Source organism: Pristiophorus japonicus, chromosome 1, assembly GCF_044704955.1.
Source record: "Pristiophorus japonicus isolate sPriJap1 chromosome 1, sPriJap1.hap1, whole genome shotgun sequence".
Taxonomy (NCBI): Eukaryota; Metazoa; Chordata; class Chondrichthyes; family Pristiophoridae; genus Pristiophorus; species Pristiophorus japonicus.
The window spans coordinates 410,439,758-410,455,756 of record NC_091977.1 but is presented as its reverse complement, the minus strand read 5'-3'; the positions used below and the strand labels follow the sequence as shown (position 1 = coordinate 410,455,756).

At 43.4% G+C, this 15,999-nt stretch overlaps 1 protein-coding gene across 1 annotated transcript in view; it reads left to right on the top strand.

The window, feature by feature from the left end:
- Window positions 1-5,256, top strand: part of LOC139267182 (cytochrome P450 7A1-like) — an 84,880-nt gene extending 79,624 nt beyond the window's left edge. Inside the window, exons 5-6 of the mRNA XM_070885148.1 lie at window positions 1,276-1,454; window positions 4,963-5,256. Coding sequence (XP_070741249.1) covers window positions 1,276-1,454; window positions 4,963-5,256 — 473 coding nt within the window. The remainder of the gene's footprint in view (window positions 1-1,275; window positions 1,455-4,962) is intronic.
- The last annotated feature ends 10,743 nt before the right edge of the window (window positions 5,257-15,999 follow it).

Sequence of the window (15,999 nt, the reverse complement as noted above, 5' to 3'; positions counted from 1 at the left end):
GCACGTCTTCATATACTGTTCCAAGGGCTGCAACGCAGGTTTTTTCCAGGCTTTTTTTCCGCCTATCTACGAGTGCACTGCGAGCCAAATTTTAGGCAAAAGCCCTTATTTGAGCCTTGCACGCCAAAAACGGCGAAATATCACTGAAAAATCAGGCGCAAGGTTGGGGAATTTCCAGCCCCCTTTAATTAAACATTTAAAATTAAAATTAAATTTAAACATTTTAAAATGGGCCAAAATTTACCTAAACTAATTTTAAATGTATGTGTTTGTTTTAATCATTTTTATTTTAACCCTTACACTGGTAAAAGAAGGTGTTAGGGTTTTGTGGGCATTTGCTGGGTAGCAGTTGGGCAAATAGCTCTATTCTGCACCAGCGGAAGTCTTTTTGACAGGTCGCACATTCCGGGTTTTCGCATGCGGAAACCCAGAACATGCAGGGCCTTTCAGAAAGCTTCTGATAGTGTGCAGGTACAGCAAGTGATCAGGAAGGCCAATGGTATCTTGGCCTTTATTGCAAAGGGGATGCAGTATAAAAGCAGGGAAGTTTTGCTACAGCTATATAAGGTATTGGTGAGGCCACACCTGGAATACTGCGTGTAGTTTTGGTTTCCATATTTACGAAAGGATATACTTGCTTTGGAGACAGTTCAGAGAAGGTTCACTAGGTTGATTCTGGGGATGAAGGGGTTGACGTATGAGGAACGGTTGAGTAGGTTGGGCCTCTACTCATTGGAATTCAGTAGAATGAGAGGTGATCTTATCGAAATGTATAAGATTATGAAGGGGCTTGACAAGGTGGATGCAGAGAGAACGTTTCCACTGATGGGGGGGAGACTAGAACTAGAGGGCGTGATCTTAGAATAAGGGGCCGCCCATTTAAAACAGAGATGAGGAGAAATTTCTTCTCTCAGAGGGTTGTAAATCTGTGGAATTTGCTGCCTCAGAGAGCTGTGGAAGCTGGGACATTGAATAAATTTAAGACAGAAATAGACAGTTTCTTAAACGATAAGCGGATAAGAGGTTATGGGGAGCGGGCAGGGAAGTGGAGCTGAGTCCATGATCAGATCAGCCATGATCTTATTGAATGGCGGAGCAGACTCGAGGGGCCGTATGGCCGACTCCTGTTCCTATTTCTTATGTATGCTGAGTGTACGCTGTCGAAACCACCGCAATTTCTGGCTAAATAGTTCTTTAGAGAAACAATTTCTGGCTTTGTTTAATGCAATGTTTTGTGAATCTCTACTAAAATATCTCTTGAAAAAATTTGAACAGGTAGTCTAATAAATGAAGGTCTACGCTTATCCAGTGCATCAATAATGCTGCGTGTTGCCACTGAGAACTTCGTACTAACTCTAGATTTGGGTGCAAAGCTGGCTGTTCGAAAAGGAGACCAAATTGGTTTATTTCCTCAACAACTCCATTTTGATCCAGAGATTTATGAGGATCCTTTGGTAGGTAAAGTAATACCAAAATAGTGCACATTAAATTATAGTGTGAATAATTTTAGGAATCTGGAGTATTATATTTCAAAAAAGCACTTTACTTAAATGTTATTAAGGATCTTCATTTCGTCTTTGAAAACTGCATTGGAGATATTAGACTGATTTTACAAACCTCTCTATCTTATGCATCCTTTTTGTCTTGCATGTTTTTTTCCTCTCGACATCTCCTCCAACCTTGGCAAAGGTTGAAAAATACCTAAAATCTATTTAAGACTGTATAATGACATAATGACTTAGATGAAAAGATTGCGAGCAATATATCCAAGTATGCTGACGATACAAAGCTAGGTGGGAAAGTAAGCTGTGAGGAGGACACAAAGAGCCTGCAAAGGGATACAAACAGGTTAATTGAGTGGGCAATAAGGTGGCAGATGGAGTATAATGTGCGGAAATGTGAGGTTGTACACTTTCGAAGGTATAAGCAACACAGAGAGTTAGCAAGTAGGTACAGCAAGCAATTAGGAAGGCAAATGGCACGTTGGCCTTTATTGCAAGGGGGTTGAAATTCAAAGGTAAGGAAGTCTTGCTACAATTGTACATGGCTTTGGTGAGACCACACCTAGATTACTGTGTACAGTTTAGGTCTCCTTATCTAAGAAAGGATATACTTGCCTTAGAAGCGGTGCAACGAAGGTTCACTAAATTGATTCCTACAATGAGAGGGTTGTCCTATGAGGAGTGATTGAGTAGATTGGCCCTATACTCTGGAGTTTAGAAGAATGAGAGATGATCTCATTGAAATATGTAAAATTCTGTGGGGAATTGACACAGTAGATGCTGAGGGATTGTTTCCCCTTGCTGGAGAGTCTAGAACTAGGGGGCATAGTCTCAGGATAAGGGGTTGACCATTTAAGACTGAGATGAGGAGGAATTTCTTCACTGAGAGGGTTGTTAATCTTTGGAATTCTCTATGCCAAAAGGCTGTGGATGCTCAGTCACTCAAGGCTGAGATGAATAGATTTTTGGACACTAGGGGAATCAGGGGATGTGGGGATAGGGAGGGAAAGTTTAGCCGAGTTCAAAGATCAGCCATGATCTTATTGAATGGCAGAGCAGGCTGGAGGGGCCGAATGGCCTACTTTTGCCCTTAATTCATGTTCTTATGTTCTTAGAATTTACAGCACAGATACAGGCCATTTGGCCCAACAGGTCTATATGCTCCACATGAGCCTCCTCCCACGTTACTTCATCTCGCCCTATCTACATATCCTAATATTCCTTTCTCCTTCATATGCTTATCTAGATTCCCATTAAATGCATCTCTGCTATTCTGCTCAACTACTCCATGTAGTAGTAGATTACATATTTTAATCACTCTCTGAATAAAAAAGTTTCTCCTGAATTCCTTATTGGATTTATTGGTGGCTATCTTTTATTTATGGCCCCTAGTTTTGGACTCCCCATAAGTGGAACGATCTACCCTATTGAACCTTCATAATTTGAAAGACCTCTATCAGGTCACCTCTCAGTCTTCTCTCAAGAAAATAGCCTCAGCCTGTTCAATCTTTCCTGATAGTTATCACTTCACAGTTCTGCATATCTAGTTACCCTGATGTGGAGAAGGATTCACCTTGAACCACTTGTGATGGTGGTCTCATGATAGTGATAGGTATGGAATGTCAGGATTTTCACCCAGCTACGATGAAGGAATGGCAATATATGTCCAAGTTAGTGTGTGACTTGGAGGGGAACTTTGAGATGATAGTATTCCCATAATGTTCCTGTTCGTTTTTTTTGGTGGTAGCGGTCCTGGGGCTTTGTTGACAAAGCTTGGTGAGTTGTTGCACTGCATCCTGCAGAGTGGCCAGCCTTTAAGTTACTCTTGTAGCCACACTGTTGATGGTGATCCCATTGAAGATCATAGGGAGGTGGTTGGCCTTTTTTATTTGCTGTTTGAGATGGTCATTATCTGGCACTTACACGGTGCAAATGTTACCTGCCACTTATGAACCCAAGCTTAGATGTTGTCTACGTCCTGCTGTAGACTGGCATGGACTGCTTCATTATTGGAGTCGTTTCAACTCAGATGAATACTACAGAATCATCAGCAAACAGTCTCACTCCAGAACTTATGATAGAGCGAAGGTCATTGATGAAGCAGCTAAAGATGGTTGGGACGTGAATACTTCTCTGAGCAAAACCTGCAGGGATGTCCTAGGGTTGCGAGGATTGCCTCCAGCACTCACTACCATCTTCCTTTGCATCCAGCTACCAGAGTGTTTTCTCCTTGACCCCCATTGATCTCAGTTTTGCTATGGCTCCTTGGTGCTATATTTGGTTGAATGTTACCTTGATGTAGAGGGCAGCTACTTTGACCTCTTCTCTTGCTCTTGCATCCGTGCCTGGATCAAGACGACAGTGAGGTCTGGAGCTGAGTGATTCTGATGGAACATGAATTGAGCATCATAAAGCAGGTTATTGAGGAGTAGGTGTTGCTTGATGGCATCTGTTGATGACTCTTTCCCACTATGCTAATGATTGGGAGGGGGCTAAACGGGAGGCATTTGGCTGGGTTATATTTGACTTGCTTTTTGTGGATAGGACATAGCTGGGCAATTTTTCACATTGTTGGGTAGATGCCATTGTCATACCTTCACTAGAATAGCTTTGCTAGAGGACCAGTTAATTCTGGTGTGCAAGTACTATAGCTAGGATGTTGGCAGGCCCCATAGCTTTTGCTGTGTCCAGTGCAAACTGATGCTTCTAAATGTCACGTGGACTGAACTAAATTGTTTAGACACTGGCATCGATGATTGTAAGATCCTCAAGAGTGGGCCGAGTGGGTTTGTCCACTTAGTACTTTTGGCTGAAGACTTTTGCAAACATCTCAGCATTGTTTGTTGCACTCATGTTAGGCTCCGCCACGGTTGAGGATGTTCATCAAACATCCTGTCTCCTCCCTTTCCTGCCTTTTATTTCTCCTGTCTTGGGTACATTGCCCCCCTCCACCAATCTCTACTCCAACTCATTCCTACCCCTCTTCCTTCCTGCATTCCTGCTGTTTTCATTCAAGAAGGCGCAAGGATGTAAATGTCACTCTGGTGTAGTAAGGATTACACTTCTATGGTTGGATCTAAAGAGAGTTGTTCTCCTGAAGAATATGTACAATTAAATATGAAATTATGTGGGACCTAAATTTAAACCATCCATTTTTTAGATTAAATGATCAGAACTAATACATAATTATTTTATGTTATCTTGCATTTCAGCTGCCATTTTTTAAAATGAGAGTGCTGGAAACCTGTGATGTAACCACAGAATCGTATGCATTTATCCCACCCTGCTTTAGTATGATAAAACTTTTTCCATTAGTATAGTAGTGTCAAAAATTTTGTTCAACAGAAAATGTAGGTATATAGAAGGATTGTGTGTGCCTTTAGTATATTGCAAATAGCTGATTTTTCATTTGATAGTTTATTAAATGTACTAAAACAAAGTATAATCCCTGTCCTTTCAGGAATTTAAGTATGACAGATTTTTGGATGAAAATGGAAAAGAGAAGACCACATTCTACAAAAATGGTAGAAAGCTTAAGTACTATCTCATGCCTTTTGGTTCTGGTGTTAGTATGTGTCCTGGTCGCTATTTTGCAATCAATGAGATCAAACAGTTTCTGGCTTTATTACTATGTTATTATGACATGGAACTGATTGATGCCTCAGCACCCACTCCACCTCTTGATAACTCAAGAGCTGGATTAGGAATTCTGCAGCCAGTTCATGATGTTCAGTTCCGCTACCGGCTGAAATAATAACGACATAGTGACTTCACAGAAAGCTGGAATTTGGTACAATATCAAGAATAGAAATTGAATTTTTCTCCACCGAGGTCAAAATCAAAAAGAATAAATTTCTGTTTTGCATTCATACACAAACTTATGTGAATATAATAGTTTTTATTGCAATAATCTATTAAAATTAAAAATTAGCAGTTAGGTCCATCATACTTTTTAACACATAAGAACATAATAAATAGGAGCAGGATTAGGCCATCTAGCCCCTTGAGCCTGCTCCGCCATTCAATAAGATCATGGCTGATCTGATCTTGGCCTCAACTCCACTTCCCCGCCCTCTCCCCATAACCCTTATCTTTCAAAAATCTGTCTATCTCCACCTTAAATATATTCAATGACCCAGTCTCTACAGCTCTCTGGGGTAGAGAATTCCCAAGATTCACGACCCTATGAGAGAAGAAATTCCTCCTCATTTCCATTTTACATGGAAACTTTTCTACTACCAGTTGAAATTCAATTCTTATGATACTGGCCTGAATTTGTGACCCCACCATTTATACGGAGCTGTTCTGGGATGCTGTCAATCAGTAATGTCAACAGAAAGGCCCCGTCGCAGTTTGCCATACTCCTGAATTTGCTGTCATCTGTAAATTTGAATATTGTCCGCTTAGTTCTTAAATCTAAATAATTTATGTGTTTAGTAAATAAAAACAACCCCAACAGATCTCTGTGGAACACCATTCAAAACATCTTTCCTGTACAAGATATTTATTTTAACCCATCTCCCTTATCCATGTGACTATACGTCTTAATTCTACCTTTGCCAGTCTCTTAAGTGGTACGTTATCAGATACTGTTCAAAAATACATATGAATCACACCCACTGATTTCCAGTTATCTGTCCTCTCTGTTATTTCTGCACTAAATTCTATAAGGTTGGTCAAGCATGACCTGAATTTTAGAATGCCATGCTGATTAGCCCTTGTTATTTCATATTTCTCCAAATGATTCATAATTTCATCCTACATTATAGACTCTCGGGGTTGGATTTTAGGCTTTTCTGTTTTCGGGGTGAAAACGGAGGCGGGGCGGGAAAGTTACCAGGCGGGAATAGTTTGCACTTTAGTATGTACGTTTGGGAATCTGGGCCCTGCGTCAGGGGGCGCAGTGCTAAGTTGTACACTTTTCATGACGCAAGGATGGGAAACTCGCAAACTAAAAAGTCGGGCCGTGTACCCTCCGAGAGAGGCCTGGGGGCGGGGAGGGAAAAAAATCTTTCAAAAGAACCACAAAAACATTCCCAAAACATTGCCAACGCCACCACAACATAAATCGCCAAAAAGAATTAAAAGAAAACTCGCACTTACTTCTGTAGCACTTTACCTTCCTCCACGTCACCGGCTATGTTGCACCACTCTGACTTCCCAAACGGTCATTGCAGGTGCACTTCTGGGCGGACGGATCGGGCAAAAGTCAAAACTCCTGCCGGTGTCGCAACCAGAAGCGTTGCATACCCGCCGCAGCTCTTCCACAAAACCCGACCGGAGGATCGCGACAGGGCGCAGAAGACCTCAGTGCCGCCTTTCACGCCGCTCCGGGGCAAAACCTGGAGCGTAAAGGACCGGAAAATCTCGCCCTAGTAATTTAGCAACAACATAAGTAAGACTAACTATTGTGTAATTTCCAGCTTATCCACTTCTCCTTTTAGAGAAAAGTCACAAGTTTTCTTCTTTGCACAATTTTGGAAAATTATGCTCACAGTCTGCTATTTTTTCCCTAGCTTCCCTCACAATCCGCATAGGTAAATCATTAGATCCTGGTGATTTGTCTATTTTAAGTTATAGTAACATTTTTCCTACCTTTGTTTAGTAACCTCCACTAACTGTTCTGCACCCATCCCTGGTACTTTTACAATCCCAACATCCACCTCCTCTGAAAACTGAGGCAAAATGCTTCCCTCAGTCTCTGCTACAAGCTTGCCTCCTTCATCTCTTCAATTCCCGGAGGGGATGGTCCAGAGGTCAAAACTGTCTCTAATTCAATACTAATTGGCACACTTAGCTATCTCACACAGAGTCCACAAGATTGCTGGTGTGGGAAATGGAAAAAATACATAAAAGATGCACTTTTCTGAGGTAGACAATGAAACATATTGCTGGGGTAGAGCAAAGAAAACATTGCATCTCATAGCTGACCTGGGAATGCTTGGTGATGGTGATATTGGATGACTGAAATGGAGAATGGTTCATTCTCCAGCACTAACATTTCTCAACTTGGCGAGTACAAAATTCACACAAAAAGAAAAATATCTAAAAGAGTTAGAGTTAGATTTCTGTCCTCTTAAAAATAAGGTATTGACTTGTACACTAGTACGACTTTGGATCCTAATTGAAATGGCAACTGCAAAATATAGGATATTAAACTAGTACATTGGATTTTAAAGTAAATGGTGTTGCTGACCTTCTTTGGGAATGAGTTTTACCAGTTCTTGGTAGTTGCTAATGGAATTCCAGAATGCCAAGTTTCTCCATCTGGGGAAAGAAACGATAGTCAGCGCACCATGATGGAAATGTTAACCAGCTGCAGGGTGGCATCCAGGGTAGTCATAAAATACTTCATAACACAGACTATCCTTTTCTTCTGGCTGAAGGATGTTCTATTGTGATGCATAACTGTTGTGGAAAAAGTAGGAAGGCAATAGGGATTAAAATGTGAAATGCATGAAAATGTTGCATTGTGAGATTTGTTTTGCCAGCTTCAAAATGCTTTGAAGCACTTGTATTCTGATTTACAGTAATATATATTAATTATTTTTACTGTACAGTCACATTGCAAGTGCATTGTACTTTGAAATGTATCAATTATTATGGATGTTGTGTTCAATAAGGTCATTGTAATTCAAAATGGTAATCAATAAATGAGGTACATCTTAAGATATAAAATGTCTCCGTTTCATTTCTTTCATGAATTGCTTGATGCCTCAGCAAAACCCTTTCCGACAGCTCAAAAGCAGAACTTGGAATTGTGTAGCCAATTCGTGATGTTCAATTCCATTAATGAATAATGACATAGCAAACTCATGAAAAGTTGAAAATTAGCATTATGGTAATAAGATGCAATATTAGAATGAATCACTGGACTTTAAACAATTTATTTCCAGTATTTCAGAGAGTTTTTTAAAAAAATATATTTTTTTATCATTTTGGTTTTGCCATCAACACTTTAGATCAAGAAAATATAACTTTTCTCAAAATTAAATATGAGAGAGAAATAATTACATAACAATGCAAGTTGGCTAAACTAGGCATAAACATGTGATAACTGCACCAAAGTATAAGATTTAAGGGCTTATTGAAATACCATATTGAAAATCATACTCAGCAAATGTATCCACTAAGTACCCAAGCCGTTTAGACCTGAAAGTTCCAGGTTCAGTCTTGGCTCTGCTGAGTTTGCTGACCTCAGCTGGGGCTATGACAATTCAACTCCGAGACCCTGAAATAGAGAAGGGGTAAAATGGTCAAGGTTTCTACTCCTGATCGCTTTGCTACAACTCCTGCTGAAAGTCTATTGGATTTTTGGTTGTCGATAACCTCAGTTAGCAGACAGAGGGGGCGTTAATGCAAGCATTAGAGCTCAGCGACCGGGCGCGCAGCTTTTAGCTCCCCAACAGAAAATTTGTTGTAGGTTTACCGGAGACGCAAACCGCTAGCGCCTGGCTGCTGATGATCACTCCGATCATGACGTCATCCTGGTGCAACGTGCACGCCTGCGCCCAGTTCGGTAAATTAGGTGCAGCCACCTCATTTAGCGACTGCCAATATTCACGTCTGAAAAAACAACGGTACAGCCTTCCAGAGGCATTAAATGGTGGCTAGTTAAAGGAAGTGCTTCCCTCGGTGGTCACAGTGAAACATTTACACAGAGCACGGTGCGTGAGCCTTCGAGTTTGCAGCGGCAGGCACACATAACAGATCAGCGTTAGGAAAAGTAATTTGCTAAACTTTGATGGGTGCATTACTATGTCGCCAGCGTCACATTGTACATGTTCTAGCAAGGCGTCAATGAACAGAAAAGGGCTGTTGCCCATGTCAACACAACGAGGACCAGCAGCAGCCATGGACGAGGCAGCCAGCCAATGTTGCCGGCACCACGGCTATTTGGCAGCGGCTCATAAGGAAGCGCTTTGCTTAAATGGAGGTAGCTGTGGGAAGCAGTTAATAATGACCGCACATTGTGCACATTTCCATCACAACTGAACAGTCAGATACCAGAGGCTGAAGGGAACGGTTCAACTAACATTTTATTTGGCAAAAATGCCTCAAACAACCTCCAAAACCCCAGCCCCTCCAATAAAACAAAATGGAGCACCCGCCCCTTCAAAAAACACAACAGGTGCTGAAACTTCCCAACATATGTACATAGGTCCCATGGGGACACATTTACTCAGTGAGTCTTCCACTGGCATTTCCCACCCTTCTGCCTCACCCCCCCTCCCTTGCCTACTGCTCCTCGTCAATGGTCCTCAATTCCTTCATCAAGGCCGCTTGAGGGCTGCTATGTATCTGAGGGAGACAGGACAGATGGCCTAGCACGATGCCCTGGACCAGCTGTGGGCCTAGAAGGACTGGCTGCTGACAGCACCACCTGAGAATGGGTGGCACCAGTCTTGGATGGCTGGGGTGCAGATCGCAGCAGGTGCAAAGGCGGAATGGCAGTGGTGGGAGCCAGAATGATGTCCTTCTGAGAAAGGTTGGGAAAAATCCAAAAAGTTGTTTGGATAAAGTGACCCATTAACCAATCAGTGAGATAGCATAATACATGCAAGTTTCACTATCCCAGGAAAAGAAAATAATCTTTGAAGGGGGATGGAATACCATGTGTATAGATTGAGATTAACTCCCCAGGTGTTCCTGCAGGTGAATACGAGAAGGAGGCAGAACCACCCAACCTTTATCACAACCAGTCCCGGAAGGGCAAGGTCATATATAAATAACCAAAGGATAATATTATCCAAGGCTAGCAGCTTACCAACAATGCAGTGAAGTAGACTTTAAATGTAATTCTCATTTCCATACAATAATCTTGGACAGCAGTATTGTTCTGCTGTATAAAGTAGGGACAGCTAAGGTTGAAATCATGTGAGACCCCTCCATCACCATCCCACCAGCAGGACAGACCCACCAAAGATGGCGGCACAGTAATATACAGTCACAAGGGAGTGGCCCTGGGAGTCCTCAATATTGAGGTCTCATGGCTTTAGGTCAAGCATTGGCAAGGGAACGTCCTGCTGATTACCACCTACTGCCCTCCCTCAGCTGATGAATCAGTACTCCTCCATGTTAAACACCACTTGGAAGAATCACTGAGAGTAGCAAGGGCACATATATACACATTATGTAACATATATACACATACTTTGGTGGATGTTGGGCACATTACTCACAAGCGCCTGATGACCTATTCACAAGTGAATTCGAGACTCAAATGATGACTTGAAAACATTACACAAGAAAACCAGGTGACGACCCTGCAATGGATTCTTCTGAGGCAGCGGGATTAAACAATCCCCTTTACTTATTTGTGAGGCCATTTCTGAGAATGTAGAAAGTAAGACAGCAAGTGTTTCCACTGGGCTCAGTACTAGGTCTCTTGCTTTTTGTGGTATATATCAATGATTTAGACCTGAATAATGGTGGTATGATTAAGAAGTTTGCAGATGATACAATTGGCCGTGTGGCTGATAATGAAGAACAGTGGCAAATGGAATTCAATCTGGAGAATTGCATTTGGGGAGAGCCAACAAGGCAAGGGAATACACAATAAATGATGGGACACTGCGAAGTGTAAAGGAGCAGAGGGACCTTGGAGTGCGTGTCCACAGGTTCCTGAAGGTAGGATGGGTAGAAAACGAGATTAAGAAGACATACGGGATACTTGCCTTTATTAGTTGAGGCATAGAATATAAAAGCAGGGTTATGCTGGAACTGTATAAAACACTAGTTAGGCTACAGCTAGAGTACATCAAGATCCACGGCGTGGCCCTGGACAACGTGGACCACTTCCCCTATCTCGGGAGCCTCCTATCAACAAGAGCAGGTATTGATGATGAGATCCAACACCGCCTCCAGTGCGCCAGTGCAGCCTTCGGCCGCCTGAGGAAAAGAGTATTTGAAGATCAGGCCCTCAAAACTGTCACCAAGCTCATGGTTTACAAGGCCGTAGTAATACCCGCCCTCCTGTATGGCTCAGAGACGTGGACCATGTATAGTAGACACCTCAAGTCGCTGGAGAAATAACACCAGCGATGTCTCCGCAAGATCCTGCAAATCCCCTGGGAGGATAGACGCGCAAACATTAGCGTCCTCATCCAGGCCCAGCATTGAAGCACTGACCACACTGATCAGCTCTGCTGGGCAGGCCACATAGTCCGCATGCCAGATACAAGACTCCCAAAGCAAGCGCTCTACTCGGAACTTGTCCACGGCAAACGAGCCAAAGGCGGGCATAGGAAACGTTACAAGGACACCCTCAAAGCCTCCCTGATAAAGTGTGACATCCCCACTGACACCTGGGAGTCCTTGGCCATAGACCGCCCTAAGTGGAGGAAGTGCATTCAGGAGGGCGCTGAGCTCGAGTATCGTCGCCGAGAGCTTGCAGAAATCAAGCGCAGGCAGCGGAAAGACCGTGCGGCAAACCAGGCTCCCTGCCCACCCTTTCCCTCAAAGACTACCTATCCGACCTGTGACAGACTGTGGTTCTCGTATTGGACTGCACAGCCACCTAAGAACTCATGCTAAGAGTGGAAGCAAGTCTTCCTCGATTCCGAGGGACTGCCTATGATGATGATGACTGCATGCAGTTCTGGTCACATTACAGGTAAAATGTGATTGCACTGGAGAGGGTAGAGGAGATTTATCAGGATGTTGTCTGGACATAGAAACATAGAAACATAGAAAATAGGTGCAGGAGTAGGCCATTCAGCCCTTCTAGCCTGCACCGCCATTCAATGAGTTCATGGCTGAACATTCAACTTCAGTACCCCATTCCTGCTTTCTCGCCATACCCCTTGATCCCCCTAGTAGTGAGGACCTCATCTAACTCCTTTTTGAATATATTTAGTGAATTGGCCTCAACAACTTTCTGTGGTAGAGAATTCCACAGGTTCACCACTCTCTGGGTGAAGAAGTTCCTCCGCATCTCGGTCCTAAATGGCTTACCCCTTATCCTTAGACTGTGACCTCTGGTTCTGGACTTCCCCAACATTGGGAACATTCTTCCTGCATCTAACCTGTCTAACCCCGTCAGAATTTTAAATGTTTCTATGAGGTCCCCTCTCATTCTTCTGAACTCCAGTGAATACAAGCCCAGTTGATCCAGTCTTTCTTGATAGGTCAGTCCCGCCATCCCGGGAATCAGTCTGGTGAACCTTCGCTGCACTCCCTCAATAGCAAGAATGTCCTTCCTCAGGTTAGGAGACCAAAACTGTACACAATACTCCAGGTGTGGCCTCACCAATGCCCTGTACAACTGTAGCAACACCTCCCTGCCCCTGTACTCAAATCCCCTTGCTATGAAGGCTAACATGCCATTTGCTTTCTTAACCGCCTGCTGCACCTGCATGCCAACCTTCAATGACTGATGTACCACGACACCCAGGTCTCTTTGCACCTCCCCTTTTCCTAATCTGTCACCATTCAGATAATAGTCTGTCTCTCTGTTTTTACCACCAAAGTGGATAACCTCACATTTATCCACATTATACTTCATCTGCCATGCATTTGCCCACTCACCTAACCTATCCAAGTCGCTCTGCCGCCTCACAGCATCCTCCTCGCAGCTCACACTGCCACCCAACTTAGTGTCATCCGCAAATTTGGAGATACTACATTTAATCCCCTCATCTAAATCATTAATGTACAGTGTAAACAGCTGGGGCCCCAGCACAGAACCTTGCGGTACCCCACTAGTCACTGCCTGCCATTCTGAAAAGTACCCATTTACTCCTACTCTTTGCTTCCTGTCTGACAACCAGTTCTCAATCCATGTCAACACACTACCCCCAATCCCATGTGCTCTAACTTTGCACATCAATCTCTTGTGTGGGACCTTGTCGAACGCCTTCTGAAAGTCCAAATATACCACATCAACTGGTTCTCCCTTGTCCACTCTACTGGAAACATCCTCAAAAAATTCCAGAAGATTTGTCAAGCATGATTTCCCTTTCACAAATCCATGCTGACTTGGACCTATCATGTCACCTCTTTCCAAATGCACTGCTATGACATCCTTAATAATTGATTCCATCATTTTACCCACTACCGATGTCAGGCTGATCGGTCTATAATTCCCTGTTTTCTCTCTCCCTCCTTTTTTAAAAAGTGGGGTTACATTGGCTACCCTCCACTCTATAGGAACTGATCCAGAGTCAATGGAATGTTGGAAAATGACTGTCAATGCATCCACTATTTCCAAGGCCACCTCCTTAAGTACTCTGGGATGCAATCCATCAGGCCCTGGGGATTTATCGGCCTTCAATCCCATCAATTTCCCCAACACAATTTCCCGGCTAATAAGGATTTCCCTCAGTTCCTCCTCCTTACTAGACCCCCCGACCCCTTTTATAACCGGAAGGTTGTTTGTGTCCTCCTTCGTGAATACCGAACCAAAGTACTTGTTCAATTGGTCCGCCATTTCTTTGTTCCCCGTTATGACTTCCCCTGATTCTGACTGCAGGGGACCTACGTTTGTCTTTACTAACCTTTTTCTCTTAGAAAGTTTTGCAATCCGTCTTAATGTTCCCTGCAAGCTTCTTCTCATACTCCATTTTCCCTGCCCTAATCAAACCCTTTGTCCTCCTCTGCTGAGTTCTAAATTTCTCCCAGTCCCCAGGTTCGCTGCTATTTCTGGCCAATTTGTATGCCACTTCCTTGGCTTTAATACTATCCCTGATTTCCCTTGATAGCCACGGTTGAGCCACCTTCCCTTTTTTATTTTTATGCCAGACAGGAATGTACAATTGTTGTAGTTCATCCATGCGGTCTCTAAATGTCTGCCATTGCCCATCCACAGTCAACCCCTTAAGTATCATTCGCCAATCCATCCCAGCCAATTCACGCCTCATACCTTCAAAGTTAGCCTTCTTTAAGTTCTGGACCATGGTCTCTGAATTAACTGTTTCATTCTCCATCCTAATGCAGAATTCCACCATATTATGGTCACTCTTCCCCAAGGGGCCTCGCACAACGAGATTGCTAATTAATCCTCTCTCATTACATAACACCCAGTCTAAGATGGCCTCCCCCCCTAGTTGGTTCCTCGACATATTGGTCTAAAAAACCATCCCTTATGCACTCCAGGAAATCCTCCTCCACCGTATTGCTTCCAGTTTGGTTAGCCCAATCTATGTGCATATTAAAGTCACCCATTATAACTGCTGCACCTTTATTGCATGCACCCCTAATTTCCTGTTTGATGCCCTCCCGAACATCACTACTACTGTTTGGAGGTCTGTACACAACTCCCACTAACGTTTTTTGCCCTTTGGTGTTCTGTAGCTCTACCCATATAGATTCCACATCATCCAAGCTAATGTCCTTCCTAACTATTGCCTTAATCTCCTCCTTAACCAGCAATGCTACCCCACCTCCTTTTCCTTTTATTCTATCCTTCCTGAATGTTGAATACCCCTGGATGTTGAGTTCCCAGCCCTGATCATCCTGGAGCCACGTCTCCGTAATCCCAATCACATCATATTTGTTAACATCTATTTGCACAGTTAATTCATCCACCTTATTGCGGATACTCCTTGCATTAAGACACAAAGCCTTTAGGCTTGTTTTTTTAACACCCTCTGTCCTTTTAGAATTTTGCTGTACAGTGGCCCTTTTTGTTCTTTGCCTTGGGTTTCTCTGCCCTCCACTTTTCCTCATCTCCTTTCTGTCTTTTGCTTTTGCCTCCTTTTTGTTTCCCTCTATCTCCCTGCATTGGTTCAGATCCCCCTGCCATATTAGTTTAACTCCTCCCCAACAGCACTAGCAAACACTCCCCCGAGGACATTGGTTCTGATTCTGCACAGGTGCAGACCGTCCGGATTGTACTGGTCCCACCTCCCCCAGAACCGGTTCCAATGCCCCAGGAATTTGAATCCCTCCCTGCTGCACCATTGCTTAAGCCACGTATTCATCTGAGCGATTCCTACTCTGACTAGCATGTGGCACTGGTAGCAATCCCAAGATTACTACTTTTGAGGTCCTACTTTTTAATTTAGCTCCTAGCTCCTTAAATTCATTTCGTAGGACCTCATCCCTTTTTTTACCTATGTCGTTGGTACCAACGTGCACCACGACAACTGGCTGTTCTCCCTCCCTTTTTAGAATGTCCTGCACCCGCTCCGAGACATCCTTGACCCTTGCACCAGTGAGGCAACATATCATCCTGGAGTCTCGGTTGCGGCCGCAGAAACGCCTATCTATTCCCCTTACAATTGACGAGCTATGAGGAAAGATTGGAGTAGGCTGGGGTTGTTTTATTTGGAACTGAGGGGAGACCTAATTGAAGGGTATAAAATTATGAGGGGGCTAGATAGAGTGGATAGGAAGGACCTATTTCCCTTAGCGGAGGGGTCAATAACCGGGGGAATAGATTTAAAGTAGTTGGTAGAAGGATTAGAGGGGAGATGAAGAAACATTTCTTCACCCAGAGGATGGTGGAAGTATGAAACTCACTGCCTGAAAGGGTGGTCGAGGCAGAAACCCTCAT